The sequence below is a fragment of the Diabrotica undecimpunctata genome, chromosome 10 (assembly GCF_040954645.1).
Source record: "Diabrotica undecimpunctata isolate CICGRU chromosome 10, icDiaUnde3, whole genome shotgun sequence".
NCBI lineage: Eukaryota > Metazoa > Arthropoda > Insecta > Coleoptera > Chrysomelidae > Diabrotica > Diabrotica undecimpunctata.
In genome coordinates, this window is record NC_092812.1 from 9043876 (window position 1) to 9064652 (window position 20777).

The following is a 20777-nucleotide window of genomic DNA, read 5'->3' on the forward strand; positions in this document are numbered from 1 at the left end:
ATTTCCGCCAATGATGCCATAAAATGTAAAGCTTTGCACGTGTAAAAAAATAAGTTTCCTTCGATTCAATGCACTAATAGCACACTCAAGTTTTTAGCTTTTCCTATTTTTTAGACATTTTATATTTACTTCCTGTCCAAAATCGTCTATTATTTTCAAGATAGTCAAATAACGCCAAAACAGTAAGACTTAGACCGAATGTATGCTTAACAAATTATCTCGAGAATTCAATGAGAAATATAAAAATGCAATGAAACTCAAATAACGAAGTTGGGACTACTTCCGATATAAACAAAAATAGCACATGTTGACAAATATTTTCATTTTAAAGTTCACTATCGAAGTCATATGTAACTAAATTTTTAGATCTCAAAACCATTTAGATTGGCAGATACGTCTAATAGGCCACACCGTGAGACATATTAATCTCTCAGTTAAATTTTAAAGCAACTTGCTTAAAATAATTTCTGAATTTATTAAATTATCACATAAACGAGAAGTAAACAGGTAAGAGGCAATCTTTCGCATTAGAAACCAGGCAAAAATCCCGGTGATGAGTTTACCTATCTGCGGTGATGAGTTTACCAATCTCCAAAAGATGCCGGTGATCAGTTTACTATATCTCCGAGGGTCTAATAATTTTATGGGGGGCTATATAGTGATGAGTTCGTACACGTCCTATAATATATAGTTCATATTATGATTATGACCTACTCTGACCCTTACAGTTTCTCGGTTTTTTACTTTGTTGATGAGGAGGTTATGGTATTTAACAGTCCAGAGATTTGGAATTAATTAAATTAAAAATAAATTAAATCTAATAAAAATGCGTTCTACTTGGTTTTATTGTTTATTTAGTTAATTACTATTTAAATGGGAATAAGCCACAATTAAAGGTTAAAATACGTTTATTGACGTTTCAATTTCCACTTCGGAAATCGTTCTCAAAATATTAAAAACGTATTTTAACCTTTAATTGTGGCTTATTTTCCCATTTAAATAGTAATTAATTTAAAATGCCACAAGAAAATAGCTTCAGAACAATATGTTTATTTAGTGTTAGTGTATTTTTTCTATATAAGTTAGTCTTTATTTTATTTCTATGTTTCAGGAATGATTCCGATGAATCGGAAGAGCTTAGTGCCCCTCAGACCAAAAGCGAGTGAGTATAAACTTTTTTGAAATATTAAATAAATAATTGCTAATAATGATATAATTAAATATGCATATATCAATTACATAATATATGCTTACATATGTGTCTTTATACAAATATCCGCTTCGCTGGGGTTTGAAAAATTTTATGGTTAAAATTTAACCAGCGCCCGCGTCCAAGACGAGCGCGTACAAAATTACCAGTAAAGGTCGTGGCATATTATCGTGCACGTTGCGTTTCCAGCACATAGCGTTTAGTTTCCGAAAAATATAATTTAAATGGTTTTAAATATGAACAACGCACACTATCCGGAACATTGCGTTTCAGACACGTAACGTTTCCATTCAATATGCCACGACCTTAAGGCGCGCCCGTGTCTGAGACGGGCACGTACGTTAAGGGGTTAAATATGCCAGACCTCTTTTAATTACATTGGCTTTTATAAAAATTCGTAATTTTAGATACCACTTCCGTAGGAAAAATGTGTGTGATTCGGTTTCTGTACGGATTCTTATTAAAAAATGTATTCTTTAAAGAAATCTGAAGGGTGCCGGGCGAAATTTTTGTGGTAGAAATTGTTTAAACAACATTTTTAAACAAATTCCAAATTCGCCTTCATTTTCACCCGGAAAACATTCTTTGAGTTTTTTGGGATTTTGAACAAAAAAGGTCTGCTGTCATTTTTCTCTGTCAGTTTTTGAGTTATTAGCGATTTATGTAAATTATTATTTTTGAAGTTGCCAAGCCTCTATATTGAAGTTTAAACATTCAGTTTCAAGATTCTGAAGGGCTATATATATATATATATATATATATATATATATATATATATATATATATATATATATATATATATATGTATATATATATATATATATATATATATATATATATATATATATATATATATATATATATATATGTCTGAAGCTATAAGGGAAATAAGCTCCGATTGCTCTTCAGAATCTTGAAACGAAATGTGCAAACTTCAATTTAGGCACTTTGTAACCTCAAAAATAATAATTTAAATATGAGTTTTCAAGCCTCGAAAATGCGTATCTTCGCATTTCTCAGATATTGAATCGCTTATAACTCGAAAACTGTCAACTTGAGAGAAACATAACCGGTGAAATTGTTGTTCAAAATGACACAAAAAATTAAAAATCCGGAGCAGAAAAAGGTGATTTTTGGAAATGTTTAGAAAAATTGTTTAAACTATTCCTGCCAAAACATTCCCCCGTCAGCGTTCAGATTTGTTTACAGGGAACATTTTTGAGTAATAATCACCAAAGAAACCGAATCAGAAACATTTTTCGTACGGGAGCGGTCTCACAACATGGACTGTATACAATTAATATTTTCGGAATGTTCAATAATGCTGATGTTTAGAGTTATATTCTAAAGAGTTAGAGTTATATTCTAATAAAGAATATATGTACATTTTTGAGTGTTAGTGTTAGTATACCTATATTAATTTGATCTATATAATTTATTCTTTATTTTATTTCTGTTTTAGACCGAGTACATCGGAAGTACGTAGAAACATTGAATGCGAGTGAGTATATATTTGGAAATATTAAATAAATAATTGCTAATAATGAAGTAATTCAATATTCCAGACCAATTCCTTTTTATCCACTTATGACTTTATGACTTTTTACAATTTGTTCGTAACTTTGAATACATTCCGTTCTGACGGAAATGCACGCTAGAAATAATAATTTCGGTATCTACAGATTAGTCTGGTCAAGATACACAGTCAAGGTTACAAAAATTTGCATAGATCTAAAAATTGTTACCAATGTTCAGGGCACCATTGTAACTGAAATGTGAAACTCCATCAGTCTCACATCTGCAAAAAATTTATTCGAGGCAAAGTTTGCAAATATGGTTTTTAGAGTTTTCCATGTCTCCATTGGCTGCGAACCTGTGTCATAGGGACGGCTTCATGGATTTTTCCACCTCAAGTCTTCATTTGGTCTGCCCATCGTGTTAAAGATTTTCATCTTGGTCTTCGGCTTTCTACCTTTCCTTATACTACCAATGGTTCCATGGTCGCGCACCTGTGTGTGTGCGTGGGTGTGTGTGCGTGCATATGTGTGTGTGCGTGTATGCATGCGTGTGTGTGCATTCGTGTGTGAGCGTGCCTGCGTGTGTGTACAAGTGCGCGCGTGTGTGTGCGTTTGGGTGTGCGAGTGTGTGTGAATGTGTGTGATTCTGTGTTTGCGTATGTGTGTGCGTGTGGGTGTGTTCGCGTGAGCGTGTCTGCGTGTGTGCCTGTGTGTGTGCGTGCGTGTGTGCCTCTCTGTATGCAGGTGTGCGCGCGTGTGTGTGCATCTGTCTGCGTTTTTGTGTGTGCGTTTGTGTGTGCGTGTATGTGTGTGCGCGTGTGTGTTTTCGTGTGTGTCTTTATGAGTACGTGTCTGCGTGCGTGTATGCATGCATGTGTGTACATTCGTGTGTGAGCGTGGCTGCGTATGAGTGTGTGTTTGCGCGTGCGTGTGTAAGTGCATGTCTGTATGTGCGTGCGTGCGTGTGTGTGCGTGTTTATGTGTTTGCGTATATGTTTTTGCGTATGTGTGTGCGTGTGTGTGTTCACGTTTGTGTGTCTGCGTGTGTGTGCCTGTCTGTAAGCGGGTGTGCGCGCGTTTGTGTGCGTATGTGTGCGCGTTTGGGTGTTTATGTGTGCCCGTGTTTTTGTTCGTGTGTGTACATGGGTGTGTGCGTGTGTGAGGGTGTGTGTTGTCGTGTGTTCGTGGGTGTGTGCGTCTGTGTGCGTTTGTGTGTGTGCGCGTGTGTGTGCCTGTGTGTGTCTCTGTGTGTGCCTGTGTGTGTGTGCGTGCGTGTGTGTGCCTGTGTGTACGTGGGTAAGTGCGTGTGTGTGTGTGCGTGTGTGTTCTCGTGTGTACGTGTGTATGCCTCTGCGTTATTGGCACTGGATTTAACAACCAACCCACCAGTCAATTTGTTTTGCGTCCTCTCTTACACAAGATAGGGTTAGTATCTACCTTTAAAAAACTATTGTATTGCATTGGCTAGTTGTTTACTCTGTTTTTACTGTTTACTGGTTTACTTTTTTATATATTTATTAACATGCTGATCTGTTATATTCATAGCACATTAGCAAGATCTTTAAATCCTTCACAAACACTGATGCATGCATACTATAAACCCATTTCTGGCTTTCCTTTTCATACTTCTTCCCCGAGAAATATCTCCACCTGTCTTCATAGATTTCATCATGGCCACCATATCCTTAAGTTACACAATTTAATTTATCTGAATGTCTAGCAGTGAAAAATCCTTCTGTAAATTTTTGTTAAACACTAGGATCAACAAAGTTCTGCAATCGTAGCATATCTTGCAAATATAAGTGTTCAGACTTTTAATAAGGAAAATGTTCTGACGCTTGAAAATAAGCATGCATTTCTTTAACGTAGTTCGAATTAGCTTTCCAATCTCCTGTACGTTCAGCTCTTATAAACTCTTGAAATTGAAACCATATATACTGCTGTTTTATGTTCGTAGCACGTAGTCTGGATTTCTTTTAGCTCAAATAATTGGTCTGTGGTCGACCTCTTGTTTCTAAATCCTGCCTGATATTCGCCCAATTTCTTTTCCGTTATTGATTTTTCTTAGGATTTTTGTCAAAATTTTGTAAACAACTTCTAGCAACGCGACGTGTTGCCTCTTGTAGTTTTCATATCTCATTTTGTCACCTTTATTGTGTATTGGGCATATCTTTGCTATGGCCCACTCTCTATTTTTTCTGTTTCCGATATACTTTTTATCCGATGATGTATCTCATTTAGCCTTTTCCCCCATGCTTTTATCATTTCTGCCGATATTATTCCTAGGCTTTTATTGTTTTTTACTTCCTTATTTCATTTTCTATTTCTTTCTTTGTGTGATCCCTTTGTTTTTGTTTAACAATAATTGTGTAAAGTAAGTTTGCCAATTTCTCATTATTTCCCCTGATTCATTTAACAAGATCCCTTCACCATTCTTCATGAATGGCTAATTTTGTGATTTCCTCTTTCCATTTTTATTTGTTTCCTGATAAAAGGATCTTATTTCCTTTATTTGGAATTTTTCTTTCTATTTGAGTTTGTTTTAGTTGTATTTTCTTCTTTTGTTTTTGCATCTTTTCTTCATTGTTCTCCTCAATTTTCTGTATTCTTATCTGCTACTGTCACTATTAATAGTTAAATTTTTTATTTTTATTTTTCTAATTGATTATGCAACTTTTTTACATTACTCCTCATACCGTTATTTTGTTTTATGTTTTCTATTCGTTTGCATGTTTGCATTAAGGTTTCTTTATTCGTATTTAGAAGTGCTTCTTTTATGCTGTCCACTTTTCTTCCGGCTGACCTGTTTCTGGTTCTTCATTTAGTCTGCTGATTATTTTTGTTCTTCGTGGTTCTGTGTAGTTATTATCTTTTCGTATTTCTGTGTTGATGTGTTGAATTGTTTTCTGATTTTTCTGTTCGTTTTATCGTCTTTATTTATATTAGCATTCATGTTATGCCCTGCTTTTACCAAAAAGTGTCCCGAGTTACATTCCCCCCCCCTCGTGCTTTTTATATTTATTATATTGCAGGCGTGTTTATTTTCTATTAATGTGTGATCTATTTGATGTGTGTCTTTTTATCTGGGAAACTTCACGTTTTATATATATATATATATATATATATATATATATATATATATATATATATATATATATATATATATATATATATAAACCCGTCCCATCCCATGTCCTACGGGACTTCCCATAAAGCTAACTTATATTTTCTAAATAAGTAAATATATTTTTATTATAATGGTATAAAAACAAAAATTTAATATTTATATTGTTTTCTGAGAATATTTTGTTTTTACAAACATGTGCAATTTTTCCTGTGTAAAAATTTCTATTTGTTTCGAGTTTCTTCCGTTTAAATTGTTTCAGACGCCATGTCAATTAGAAGTTTTCGATGTTTTATTGTCATATATTTCTGAAAATTTAGACCAGGAGTGGAGGTAAAAGATGATATCCCTTTAATTTAATTTGTTTTATTAATTATTACTTTTGGTTACGCCGAAAATCGCTGTAAGCGTTCTTATTTGGACTGTTGGAATTCTATTCGTAATTTTACTAAATTATATTAATTTATATATTAATATTATAATTATATTATTATTTTTTTAATTTTCTATTCATTTAAAATTTGTCTATACAGTGGAAACTCGATTATCCGTCCGGACTAGGGTATGACGGATAATCAAAAATACGGTTAACAGTACATTAAAAAAAAATAAAAATTCATAGTATAACTCTCTAATTTTATTTGTATTTTTTATTTGACAATATAAGAACAATTTATGTTAGTACAGTCGAATCAATTTGATTTAAAATATTCTGAAATCTTTGTTTTATGGTTACTTCACGATTTGCAACGGCTGAATTTCTTAATCGACGTAAAATCATCAAATCTACCTCATTTGCTTCTTCTTGCCGATAATACCACTCGATAAATTGTTGTATGTGCGATGCAGCTTCTCTAGCTTCTTTACGTAAATCTTTGAGTTGCAATAGCATCATTAACATCGCGTGTCTGTATATCTTCTTTCAATGCTGTTGTATTCGCGTGAAAAGGCAGGAAAGAGCACGTGAAATTGTCCAAAATGAGAATCGCCTTAGCCAAATTTTTTGCTGGCAAGTATTGTCGAACGTCCGGTATAAAAACCTAAAAGCAAGACGTTAGAAAAATAGATAAACAAATTTTGGTTTGTAGTACATAACCTGTTTGAACCAGTCAGCGAATATTTCTTGGGACATCCATGCATTACGTTGTGCGTAGTAGTTAACGCAAAGCGCGTGCATATATTTATGTCTATGAAACAACGTGGTTTTTTTGCTGTACCAATCAATAAAAGGAAGGCGATGGTCACCACTTGCATTTGAACGCATCATTGCTATGATTCGTTGATTTTGCCTTTTAAATCCGGGTGCATATTTTTCAGACATGGCAGCGAGTGTTTTCGTTGGCAATGCTTTGTAGTTTAAACCAGTTTCATCCGCATTGGACACTTCATCGCGTGTCAAACCATATTCATCGATCATAACTTGAAACTTTCTTTTTTATTCGTCAACGACTTCAATACTTGCGGCGTTCAATTTTTCACCTTCAATTTTCAATTCCCGTATACCGTGGTGCCTTTTGAACTTTTCCAACCAACCGATCCTTTGAATGAAGGATCGCCATTCAATTTCATGTTGAAAAACAACGCTTTTTCGGCAACAATTGGTCCAGACAAAGAACACCTTCGCTTCTTTTTTGAATGAACCACAAATACAGAGCCGTGTCGAGTGATTATTTGTGGCTTTTCTCATCGTCTTACGATGTTTCACCCGGCCATCCAACGATTTCATTTGCGAAGCATACTTTTCAATTCCTTCAGCATTTTTCTTTAAATCATTGACTGTTGTTCTCGGAACATCATACTTTTTGCTCAATGCGACAGCAGAAACACCTTTATTTAGTTCTGCAATAATTTCTATTTTTTTTTCAATTGACAAAACAACACGTTTTTTTTTGATGCTCCAGATGTGGAAGACTTCATTTTTCAAAACTTAATTGATCAAACGACTAAGTGACACAATCATTGTTCGAATTGGAATCGAACTGAATTGTGGTGAAACACAGATATTGACTGTAATAATTAATGTGCTGTGCGTTTTTATTTTTGGCTTGCGATTCTAAAAATAGAACTCTAAAAGCACGATATCATTTATCATTACCTATTTAAATTGAAATTTAATCCAGAGCCCTGAATAAGAACAAAAATTATTTACCTACATGAAAAAATGCGGTGGTGGCATAACTGCATGTGTACATTTCAACGAATTTGGTTTGGCTTATCGCAATACTCAAACGAAATGAATTGATGACTAAATTTTTACTTATGTAGTCAATATAACAAACTTATGTATGGACCCTGACGGTTAACTGAGGTGACGGTTAATAAAGAGACGTATAATCGAGGTTCCACTGTAAATCTAGGATTCACTGGCAAACCAATAAATTTTATGACACCTCTATTTATACACAATTCAGACCGTTTATATTCTTCCATATATCTTCATAATTTTCTGTTATTCTAAATCTATTAATTGTTACTCTATAAACAGAAAACCGTATAAATATTTTATACGTTGTAAATATAATGCAGGTACTTGTATAACTTTAGGTACCAATTAATTACGATAATAATAAAAGTGCACATTTTGCAGGACAAAGGACCTGTCCTGTAGAATAATTACCGGCCCGCCCCGCAGAAAAATTGCCGTGGGTAAAAGTGTGGGACGGGACGTCCCGCGTGCACTTGACTTTTTAAAAATTGTTCGTAAAATTAGATATATTCCTTTCTGCCTCCATGAATGTACGGATTGTTATACAATATATAATTTTTGGAATGTACGGATTCAATATTGCAGATGTTTTTGAACAATTTAAGAAATATGTTGTAACCATATAAACAAACTATATAAAAATAAAAAGTCATGAATATTTAGTTACATTCTAATGAAAAATATATTTACTTTTTCGAGTGATAGTATTTCGATTATATTTTGTCTAGGTATACATAATTTAGTCTTTATTTTATTTCTGTTTCAGGCCACCAGAGAGTGTACTGACTCGCGCTTATGTAACAGTAACGTAAGTATAAACTTTATTTAATAAACTAACAAATTCTATCTTTCTAACTTTTCTGTCACTGATCACTATATAGCCCGTCCCGCGTCCCATTCCGTGTCCTACGGAGCGTCCCGCAAAGCTAACTTATATTATATTTTGTAAATAAGTAAATATGTTTTTATTATAATGGTATAAAAGAAAATTTAATATATTTTTTCTGAGCATATTTTGTTTTTACACACATGTATCGTGCACTTTTCCTGTCTAAAAATTTCTTTTTGTTTCGAGTTTAAATTGAATTAGATGCTACACTATACCGGACAATTCACGCAACAATTCAATTAAAGTTTTCAATGTTTTATTGCCATATATTTCCAAAAATTTAAACCAGAAGGGGTGGAGGAGGTAAAACATGCTCCATCCTCTAATTTGCAGAGGTACAGCTAACAAAAAATAAATGCGTCAAATATCTGGGAGTGATGCTAGAGTGCAAAAGGCAGCGAAGAGTGCGGCTGCGGTGAGGAGAGTGATGTTTACATTGGATGACTCAAATCAGAAAGGATAAGGGCTTTACAAGGTATTGTGCAGTCAATTATCCTTTACGCGGCACCAGTCTGGAGGAGGGCGGTAGAGATACCGACCTACAAGGGGCTCATGATACGAGTAGACAAAACGAGTCTGTTGCGAGTAGCATGAGCTTAGAGGACTGTATCTGCGGGGGCCTTGTGGCCTATTACGGGTTCTGTTCCTCTGCATGTGTTAGCAGTACAAAAGAGACAAAATATATTTACTTTTTCGAGTCATAGTATTTCGATTATATTTTGTCTAGGTCTACATAATTTAGTCTTTATTTTATTTCTGTTTCAGTCCAACAGGGAGAAAAGTATTTTGGCCATCACAGAGGCAAGTGTCCAGGCCAACACAGAGTGAAGCGACCCGCCCTTATGTAGTAGTAGAGTAAGTATAAACTTTAATAAACTAACAAATTCTATCTTTCTAACTTTTCTGTCACTGATCACTATATGGCCCGTCCCGCGTCCCATTCCGTGTCCTACGGAGCGTCCCACAAAGCTAACTTATATTATATTTTGTAAATAAGTAAATATGTTTTTATTATAATGGTATAAAAGAAAATTTAATATATTTTTTCTGAGCATATTTTGTTTTTACACACATGTATCGTGCACTTTTCCTGTGTAAAAATTTCTTTTTGTTTCGAGTTTAAATTGTTTTAGATGCTACACTATACCGGACAATTCACGCAACAATTCAATTAAAGTTTTCAATGTTTTATTGCCATATATTTCTAAAAATTAAGACCAGAAGGGGAGGAGGAGGTAAAACATGCTCCATCCTCTAATTTGCAGAGGTACAGCTAACAACAAATAAATGCGTCAAATATCTGGGAGTGATGCTAGAGTGCAAAAGGCAGCGAAGAGTGCGGCTGCGGTGAGGAGAGTGATGTTAAACATTGGATGACTCAAATCAGAAAGGATAAGCGCTTTACAAAGTATTGTGCAGTCAATTATCCTTTACGCGGCACCAGTCTGGAGGAGGGCGGTAGAGATACCGACCTACAAGGGGCTCATGATACAAGTAGACAAAACGAGTCTGTTGCGAGTAGCATGAGCTTACAGGACTGTATCTGCGGGGGGCTTGTGGCCTATTACGGGTTCTGTTCCTCTGCATGTGTTAGCAGTACAAAAGAGACAAAATATATTTACTTTTTCGAGTCATAGTATTTTGATTATATTTTGTCTAGGTCTACATAATTTAGTCTTTATTTTATTTCTGTTTCAGTCCAACAGGGAGGGAAGTAGTTTGGCCAGCACAGAGGGAGGTGTCCAGGCCAACACAGAGTGAAGTGACTCGCCCTTCTGTAGTAGTAGAGTAAGTATAAACTTTAATAAACTAACAAATTCTATCTTTCTAACTTTTCTGTCACTGATGGCCCGTCCCGCGTCCCATTCCGTGTCCTACGGAGCGTCCCGCAAAGCTAACTTATATTATATTTTGTAAATAAGTAAATATGTTTTTATTATAATCGTATAAAAGAAAATTTAATATATTTTGCAAATGCAACGACACGGAAGATGTTGACCAGTGCACCAAGATGACGATCCTGAAGTCCATTGTTTACATTGCAAAATATACGACCGTTGATTAAATTTAAATTATATTCAATAGTTGAATAGCAGAGGTTTGATCGGTCAATAATTGGCAAAAGAAACTCGTCAACTACTTCATTGATTTATTTGAATACGTTTAGCTTTTATTTTTAAAAGCATCATCAGTTCACTACAAATAGAAAAGATCTTAGACTATAAGTAAACAACGAACAGGGTTCATACTTACAAAAACAATTTGTAGGTTTTTTCTAGATGTTAAAAACTCTACAATAACTTAACATTAAAACCTAATAACTAAACGAGAAAAAAAGAAACAAAGAACACGAGGAAAACCGTAAAAGAGCACTGTTGTTCATTTAATTTTGACCGATGGCTTCGTTTGAATGTTGGTTTAAGCTCTCTCAGGTTTCAAGGGCCAAACCACACTAATCTTTTTGATTGTTTTCTATCCGTTGTAGGATGTCATAATTTCACATGTGGCTTGTTTTCGTACATGTGTTTATTTGGAATGCAGGGAGATACGATTATCGAGGGAATTGGGAAACAAAAAGAAACCGACCTTTTTTAAAAAATGATTCATTTTTTCATAAAAAAAAACAGGTTTTTTTTTATTTGTTTTGTATGATGAGAGAGTGAGTGTTATATCTGGCTCAAGTTGTCGATGTCGGTTCTTTTATTTATGGACGCTGGATATTTTAGAATTTGGCACATTTCAAGGATGGATCGCTTGTGATAATTTTGTTGTTTGCACAGTATTTTGGTATTCGTGAAATTGATACTGTGTTTAGTTATGGCATGTTGTGCAAAATCACAAGATGGTTTAGAAATCCTAACGTTGCTTTTGTGGGACGTTAGTCGATCTTGAAGAGAGCGGCTGGTCTGGCCAATGTTGCAGGAGTTGCACTCTGCACAGGGTATACGATAGACGACATTAGTTTGTTCTGGAGGGGCCAATGGAGTTTTTGTCTTCGAAAATAACTTTCCTAAGGTTCTGATGTTGGCATTTCTTGGTTGTTGGTGTAATGGGGCATTTTTGGCCTTAAATTGTTAATAATTTAAAAAGTCCATCGAACCCACTTCAAGAAACATACGAGTTTTGATCGAGGTCGATATCGACCAATTTTTTCGTCTTCCATTCCTGATTCGCTTTGTCGTTTTGTTTTGAACTTTTTAAGGTACCGTCTTTTTTCGAAGGTTGTTGATCGTCATGACTGTTTAGATTATGTTTAAAATTGCTCTAATAAAAAGTTGATTTGAAGAACACTTGAACTCTCTTAGATTACGCAACCAGGACATTATTCTATAATCATTCCCTGAATGAGAAATTGCAGAATCTGGTATTGTGTCCCTCTCACATGGCTCAGATATTGTAATTTTCTTATCTTTATTTTATTGTTCATCGTCGCTTTAGTCAGCGTGGCTGCGTATATAGCATACAACAAGATAGTAAATATGTAACATCTCAACAGGCACATTTTTAAGATATTACTTGAAAGTTCTGTTACAAAAGAATTGTTTCATTTTCATAAACATGCAATTTCAATTCGTGTTCAAAAAATCATTATTATCTTTTAAAGAAAACTTATATTTTTGCACACGATACTTTTATTTTTTTTTTTCAATGTTTTGGTTAGCACTAATGAGTTGGGCATTATTATTTGGTCTCTTGGTAAATACGAGAAATTTTGTTTTGTCGAGGTTCAAGTTTAAGCCATAGTTTAGACAATACTTCTTGAACTATTCTTTAAAGATCCTCAATATTCTTTGTTAATAATTCAGTATCGCCTGCATATTTTAGGTTTTTTATAGGGATTATTTCTTCTTCAGCCTTCAGTAATCCAACTTTGGACATAGGCCTCCCCCAAATCAATCCAGTGTCTTCTATTTTGCACCACTTGCTTCCAGTTGTGTCCTCCGATCTTCTTATATGATCTCATTTGTCGTCTTCCTCTGCTTCTCTTTCCTAACCATGGCCACTGTTGTATTTCGTGGTTCCATCTCTTATCCTTCAGTCGTGCATTGTGTCCTGCGAAGCTCCATTTTAATTTGGCAGCATGTTCTCCTGCGTCTTTTACTTTCGTTTTGCTTCTAATCCATTTGTTTGTTTTTTTTTTGTCTATAAGTTTCACCAAGAGCATTGATCTTTCCATCGCTCTTTGTGCTTTTACTATTTTATCCATATTGGACTTGGTGAGTGTCCACGTCTGTGGACATATGTAATATGTCAGACATATGTGGACATGTAATATGTGGACATATGCAATTACAGTTAATGTAATAGGGATTACATTAACTGTAATTTCCGCAGTCTCATTTTTCCAGAGTCTCCTGTATGATCGCTTTAGAGTACACTACGAGTAATGGAGAACGAATGCACCCTTTTCTTACCTCTCGTTTAATTTTGATGTTTTCTATTTTGTGTTGTCTAGTTTTATGTATGCCTCTGGTTATAATATCTCTCTAGTTCCATCGCGCCTTGTAGAATATAGGTCACTTTCGCTTTTCTTGTCCAAAAGTGTAATATTGCTGATTGGCCGGGTCAGCGCACTGGTTATAATATATATTTTCTATAATTCATATATCTCGTTTATCTATTTGTTTTTGATTTAAGATTGCCATGAGTTTCACATCTTTGTTCACATACAAGCAGCTTTGTGTTAGTATATTTTAACTGAATTTAAGCCTCTTCATTTCCCATTCCATTGTGAAAACCGAACTGGGTGTTGCTTATGTAGTTATTCAATTTTTATATAGACGATTATGTATAACTTTTAGGGAGTAATTTTAGTTGTGACTCATTAAACATCTTGATCTATTCGTGATGAATAGCGATCATCTTAGCAATTTTGATCTTGTTTGTAATTCGTGTAATTTGTGGTCGTGCTTCTTTTGCTTCTTTCATCTTCTTTTGCATTTCTCGATGAGTTTTATATATACTATTTTGTCTTTGTTTGTTTCTTTTGTTTTTGTTGTTTGTTTGTTTCTTAATTTTAAAATATCTATTAAGGGCCTTCTTGGATTTTGGCGAGTTAACCTACTAAATGTTGCAACCACTGGGTAGTGATCAGATGCTATATCAGCGCCTGGATATGTCTTGGCGGATCTTATACAGTTTCTAAATATTTTTCCGATCATAATATACCCTATTTGGTTTAATTTTTTCTTCTTTGTCTTGGGAGTGACATCTAGGTGGTAGTTTCAAAAAAGTATTTGTTACTACCTTCTGAACAGTTCTGAACAAGTATTAATTCCTTTTGGGCTGTTTCTGCTTCCTGCACTGTCTCAGCTCCTCCTAGTATATCGTCTACATACATGTTTTCTTTTACAGTTTTCGATGCCAACGGGAACCTCGCTCCTTCGTCTTCTTGTAATTGTTGTATTGTTCTTAACGCTAAAAGGGTGCTGCGGCCGTGCCGTATGTCACCGTCGTTAAGTTATACTCTTGTATGTGGTCCTTTGTGTCCTTTCTCCACAAAATTTTTAGATATTTTTGGTCTTCTTCTGCCATTCTGATTTGTCTAAACATTTTTTCCAGATCCGCTGAGTATGCTATCTTATTGGATCTCCATCGTAACAGTATGTTTGTCAAATCTTGTTGTAATTTCGGCCCTGTGTGCATAATATCATTCAAGCTTACTGCCGATGAGCTTTTGCTTGATGCATCAAACACGGCTCTTATTTTCGTTGTAGTACTGTCCTCTTTTCTCACTGGATGATGAGGTAAGTAGTACCCATCTCCCTGGTTTTCTGCTATTACCATATGACCTTGGTTTTCATAATCTTTCATGAATTGTCTGTAATTCGCTTCTAACTGTTTGTCTTTTGCAAACTTCCTTTCTAGTTGCATCAATCTGGCGAATGCTTGCTGTTTAGATTCTCCTAACTTTGCGACGTCTTCCCTAAACGGAATTTTTACTTCGTATCTCCCTTCTTCATTTCTTTTTACAGTCTGTCGATACAGTTCTTCACATTCTTGTTCTTCCACTGAGAAACTTGTGTCCTGATTTACTTCTTCTAATTCCCAGAAGTTCTTTATTTGTACGTCCATTTCTTGTCTTGATATCATACAGCATACTTCTGCTTTTATATTCTCCCTTTCTCGTGCTATTCCCGAAACTATCCATCCTAGTTTGGTGTTTTGACTCAGGAGTCCATTACTTATTCTGTGCATCCCTTCTGTCAATATGTAACTGTATTCTTTTACTCCTAGTAGTAAGTCAATCTTCCCTACCTTGTAATATCTTGGATCTGCCAGTATTGCATTTTTCTCGTTATAGTCCCGTAGAATTATATCCTGTTCCGGTAAATTCCTTGTTATCTTCGGTAGTACTAGTGCTTCTATTTCCATCTCGAAGTCACTTTCGTAATGAGTTTCGATTAAAAGTTTCATACTACAGTTGGCTGTTTTTTCTCCTGACGAGCCTAGCCCGGATATGGTCGCCTGTATGGGCTTCCTTGTTGTTCCTAGCGTCGTCGCAGCTTGTTCCGTTATAAATGCGCATTGTGACCCTTGGTCGATTAGTGCTCTCATTATGTGTGAATCTCCTTTCGCAACTCTTATGCGTACCACAGCTGTCGCTAGTAATGCTTCACCTTCCTTATGGCTTGCACAGTTTACTGAATTCTGCCCTCTTTGTTGGTCGTTGCTATTCCTATGCCCATTGGTATCTTGTGTATTTTCTCGCCTTCCGTTATTTGATTCTCTGGCGTTGTATGGATTATTATTTCCTCCTCTGTACCTATCAGCTTGGTACCCGTTTCTTCTATTGTTCGAATCTCTTCCATTTCTTTCTTGTGTTTGTTCTCCTTTCGTTTCATTGGAGTTTCTTTTGTTGCTTGTGTTTCCTTTTTCATAATGCAACATATGGTGGTGGTCTCCGCCACAGTGTCTGCACCTATATTGTGAATAACATTGTTTTTCTTTTTTATGTGCTAGGCAGTTTGTACACAATCCTTTTTCTTTTATCATCCTGTTCCGGTCTCTTACATTGAGTTCCTGAAATTCTCTGCAGTTCAGTACTCCGTGATCTCCGTTGCATATCACGCAACGTGTTCTTGGTTTCCTAAGAGATCCTCCTTGCTTCTCTTGTCTTTTTTCTGACTCCAGCAGTTCCAGTGTCTGAAATCTTCGCTGTAAGAATGTTTGTCGATTTGTACGTCGGTATCTCTCTACTGTCTCCAATGAGGTTTTCGTACAGCCTCCTAGTTTCATTGTCCCATTTCGTTATGATAATTCGGGCTATCAATGGGCTCCACTCTTCCGTGTCTGTTCCTAACCCTCCTTTGGCTTCCAGACTTTCGTGGAAGGTGTCATGTAGTGATTTCAATGCTCTAGCAGAAGATTCCTTTACTTCCTGCGCTAGTAGCATCCTGTCTATTAATTTAAACAATATCATCCTTGGGTTCTCATACCTATCTTTTAGCATGTTCCAGGCCACTTCGTAGTTGGCCTCGGATATGTTTAAGTGTTGTATCATTCTGTTGGCTTCCCCTCTTACTTGAATTTTTAGGTACTGCATTTTTTCTGCGTTTGATAACTGGTCGTTTTCATGTATTACTTTAGTAAACAGATCGTGGAAAGTTCTCCACGTTTCATATCTGCCTTCATACACAGGGATTTTTACCTGCGGTAATGTCACACCGTCCCTCCTCTGTGTGCTTTCTGGCCGTTGCATTCCTGGCCTTATTTTCTTTAAAACTTCCCTGACTTTCCTCTTTAGATGATTTATTCTCTCTACTTCTCCATTATCTGTAGCGTCTAGTTCCTCATTTACTGCTGCTTCAATCATTAGTGTATTCACCTTTTCCATGTATTCTCTTAACTCTGACTGCAATTCTTCATCCTCCTGCAAGTCTTGTTCATTTTCTGGCCGTAATAATTCCTCGATTCTTTGTTTTCTTATCTGTATCTCCTTTACTTTCGGCGTTTTTCCTCTTTTCAGCACCCTTCCATATTCTTCCAACAGGGTTTTCCCCTCAATGTATGTCTTAAATACCTGATCATAGTATTTTGTATATATACATATACCCCCTTCTAGCAACTTTTCGTGGTTTTTCAAAAATTTTGCCCAATATTCTTCTAACTTTTCCTGTCTATCCCGGATGTATTGTTGATTTTTCTGAGATTGAGAATCCTTTTTTGTATTTGAAACGAGTTTCGCTATTTCTGCTCCTATTTCCGCTTGCTTAACGTATACACTTTCCATGATTATTTTTATAAATTTTTACATTCAGCGGTAAATATATTAGACAATACGAAATGTACGTTATTTATTAAATATACCTGTACTATTACACTTTCTTTTCTATCGGAATGTGCAATTTAGCGAAATATGAGTTTGACCTTGCCTGCTGTGCTATTCTTTGTACTGAGGTAGGTCGAGATGTAATCAACACACTCTTATAATGATATATATATATATATATATATATATATATATATATATATATATATATATATTCTAAAGTATTCAACTAGTGAATTCAGAGGTTTAATCGGTCATTCAGGTTGGCAAATAAAAAAAGAAGTCAACTACTTCATAAGTTTATTGAAGACGTTTCGCTTTATATTTCTAAAACTTCATCAGTTCTCTAAAATATAACAAATGACATTGAGTTTATAAGGAATACAGATGTTTATAGTTCATAACTTACAACTCAATATGTAGTATGTTATCGATGTTATCATATCTACTGTACACTTTACTCCTTATTTAAAACTAACTTAACCAAAAAAGAAAAAACAAAAAACAAAAACAAAAAACAAACAAACTTTGCAGAAAATAATGTTCATATTCGTAGATATGAATATTTAAAAAATTTTAAACGAACATTTGGCTTCATTTAGATGGTTCTCCACTGAAGACCAACAAAGTTCTGATTTATTGCAATCTAAGCAAACAACTTGACGCGATACCGAAAATTTTTTTAAGGGCCATGTGTCACCAAATTCCAAGGTTTGAGACAATTATGAACTTATGATACATATGATACAGGGGACATTGCATAATTAGTTGGACAGGTGGAATTTGTATGGCGGAAATATTTGATATATTATTTTTAATTTATGTTTTAATGAAACTTGGAAATAGGGGATAATTTTGTTATTATTTTGAACGGAAAATACGCCAACTTTTAACTGAAGAATAATTGGTATCATTTATTTCGTAAGATGAGAGAGTGGTAAACCTGGCTCAAATTGTCGATGTCGGTTCTTTTGTTTATTGCCGATGAGTTCTTGAGGATCTCACACATTTCAATAAAGGAGCGTTTCTGATGGTTGTTTTGTTTCGCCAGTATTTTGGTATTTGTGAAATCAATGTGATGTTTAGTGGAAATGGCGTGTTGTGCAAGGGCACAAGAGGGTTTGGAAAGTCTGATGTCGCTTTTGTGTGAAGTTATACGCCCTAGAAGAGATCGACTAGTCTGGCCAATGTAGCAGGAGTTGCATTCTGAACAAGGTATCTGATAGACAACATTAGTGTGCTCTAACGAGCTTAGTGGAGTTTTAGACTTGGAGAATAACTTTCCAATGGTTTTAGTATTTTTTAGGGATATTTTGACGGGTAAGTTTTTGAATAGTTTAGTAAGCTTGTTCGTAATTTGTGGGATATTTGTATATCTGTGGGATATATATATATATATATATATATATATATATATATATATATATATATATATATTATATATATATATATATATATATATATATATATATATATATATATATATATATATTATCAAAATAAATGAAATTATTTGCTACGTAATTATTTTAATTTTTCTAAATAAAGTATTTAATTGAAATTAAAGGCAAGCTATATGTATGAACGTTTCTTTTTTCAAATTGTCCTACAAAATTACTGTTTAGTAAATTTTAACTGTGAATGACGTTTATTTTTGTTTTATCAATTCTCTGTATTATTTAAATGGTATACATTCTAAAGTACATTATTATACGATTGATATAGTGGAGATTGTTGTTCTAAATTGTTAAATTGTAATAAAAAAACCTTGTTAAATTGTACGATTGTAAAAGTTGGAAGATTTTGTAATTATTCAAAAACTTACGGTTTTTTGTGTTCTTAGACGTTGAGGATCCCTCGCTTCTGGTGGGTTCTGCAATCGGTCCTGTCCTTTGGCTGCTCTGCGGCTCTAGTATGGCTCTCGGCTTTGGTACTGCTCTCGGCTCTAATATGACTCTCGGCTTTGGTACTGCTCTCGGCTCTAGTATGGCTCTCGGCTTTGGTACTGCTCTCGGCTCTAGTATGGCCCTCGGCTTTGATACTGCTCTCGGCTCTAGTATGGCTCTCGGCTTTGGTACTGCTCTCGGCTCTAGTATGGCTCTCGGCTTTGGTACTGCTCTCGGCTCTAATATGGCTCTCGGCTTTGGTACTGCTCTCGGCTCTAGTATGGCTCTCGGCTTTGGTACTGCTCTCGGCTCTAGTATGGCTCTCGGCTTTGGTACTGCTCTAGGCTCTAATATGGCTCTCGGCTTTGGTACTGCTCTCGGCTCTAGTATGGCTCTCGGCTTTGGTACTGCTCTCGGCTCTAATATGGCTCTCGGCTTTGGTACTGCTCTCGGCTCTAGTATGGCTCTCGGCTTTGGTACTGCTCTCGTTCTCCCGGGTCTAGTGGTCTCTCTCTGATACTGAGGGTGTTGCTGGCGTGGACTGTATAGGCTCTCTCAAACTTCCTTGAAGTATTCTGTTTTTCGATAGGACCATGAACAAATTCCCCTTCGTTGGTTCAGTGAAGATGTTCGTTCAGTTGTAATGGAAACATCAAATAATAGTAGCAGAGTTTATTCTTGAGACGTACACTGTGGGTGTTGACCCGGGATTACTTTGAGTAGAGACTGATTAAGTTGATCGTTGAAGACTATCAAGTTTGTTGAGTGAATATTGATCGAATGCTTCTCTAGGCAAGAGATCTTAGTTTTATATAAGTTTTAATTGGGTCAATATTTTCGCGGACCTCGCGTGATATGTGTATCTAATTTATGTAAATTGTTTAACTTTGTCAGCACTTTTGACTGATGTCCAAATTATATTATTGATAATTGACCAAATGTGTATGTAACCTAATTAACTACGTGTGTGTATTTAATAACAAATAAATTCATTCGGTCTACTGGGTGATAAAATTATACTGTCCAATTTCGGATATGAATTCTGAAGATTTGATATTGGACACTACCATTTCATTTTCTTGAACAAATTTGACCAACCGCTCTCATCTTTTATTTGCATAAAGTCTTCGCATTTTGGCTATTTGCCTATTTTGGTAATAAAATTCCTATTATGATAATAGTTGGTGTCATCCGTCTTTTAATATTTGGTCGATTTGCTCATAGAATTCTTAAATCTTCACTTTGGCAGTGGACACATAAACTTGTAAGATATTCATTTTAATTTTAGGGGTGTATATTATTTTTTCTGAAAGAGGAGCCAACGACTGATGTACTTGTGTCTTTTTTTACCAAAATTCCAACTAATATGGATGGGTCTGTTTATTTTCGGTTTTAGTAGAATAAAAAGTACCATTGTTTGTTGCGCATTCTAATTTAACTATAATAATAATATTAACTAACACAAAAAGTTGAAGCTGTTCAGATAGGAGCTTCATCCATTGCTTGTCTCAGTTTGTTACCGATCAGGTCTGCTTGAGCCTGTTCTAATTGAGTACCCATTATGGTGTCTGTACTACCTTTATCTTGAATGTTTTTGTGATATTGCTATAATATATAGTTCATATTGATTATGTCCTACTCTGACCGTTACAGTTTCTCGGTTTTTTACTTTG

At 35.2% G+C, this 20777-nt stretch overlaps 1 protein-coding gene across 9 annotated transcripts in view; it reads left to right on the forward strand.

The window, feature by feature from the left end:
* Positions 1-20777, forward strand: part of LOC140452223 (uncharacterized) — a 365408-nt gene that overhangs the window by 137272 nt on the left and 207359 nt on the right. For 5 of the 9 annotated variants that reach the window (XM_072546341.1, XM_072546340.1, XM_072546343.1 and 2 more), the window contains 5 exons: positions 1112-1162; positions 2673-2711; positions 8824-8865; positions 9712-9801; positions 10645-10734. The exons of 1 other annotated variant lie outside the window; for it this stretch is intronic. In XM_072546341.1, the coding sequence (XP_072402442.1) occupies positions 1112-1162; positions 2673-2711; positions 8824-8865; positions 9712-9801; positions 10645-10734 (312 nt within the window). The remainder of the gene's footprint in view (positions 1-1111; positions 1163-2672; positions 2712-8823; positions 8866-9711; positions 9802-10644; positions 10735-20777) is intronic. 3 more of the 9 variants (XM_072546344.1, XM_072546346.1, XM_072546347.1) reach the window with 1 other exon arrangement.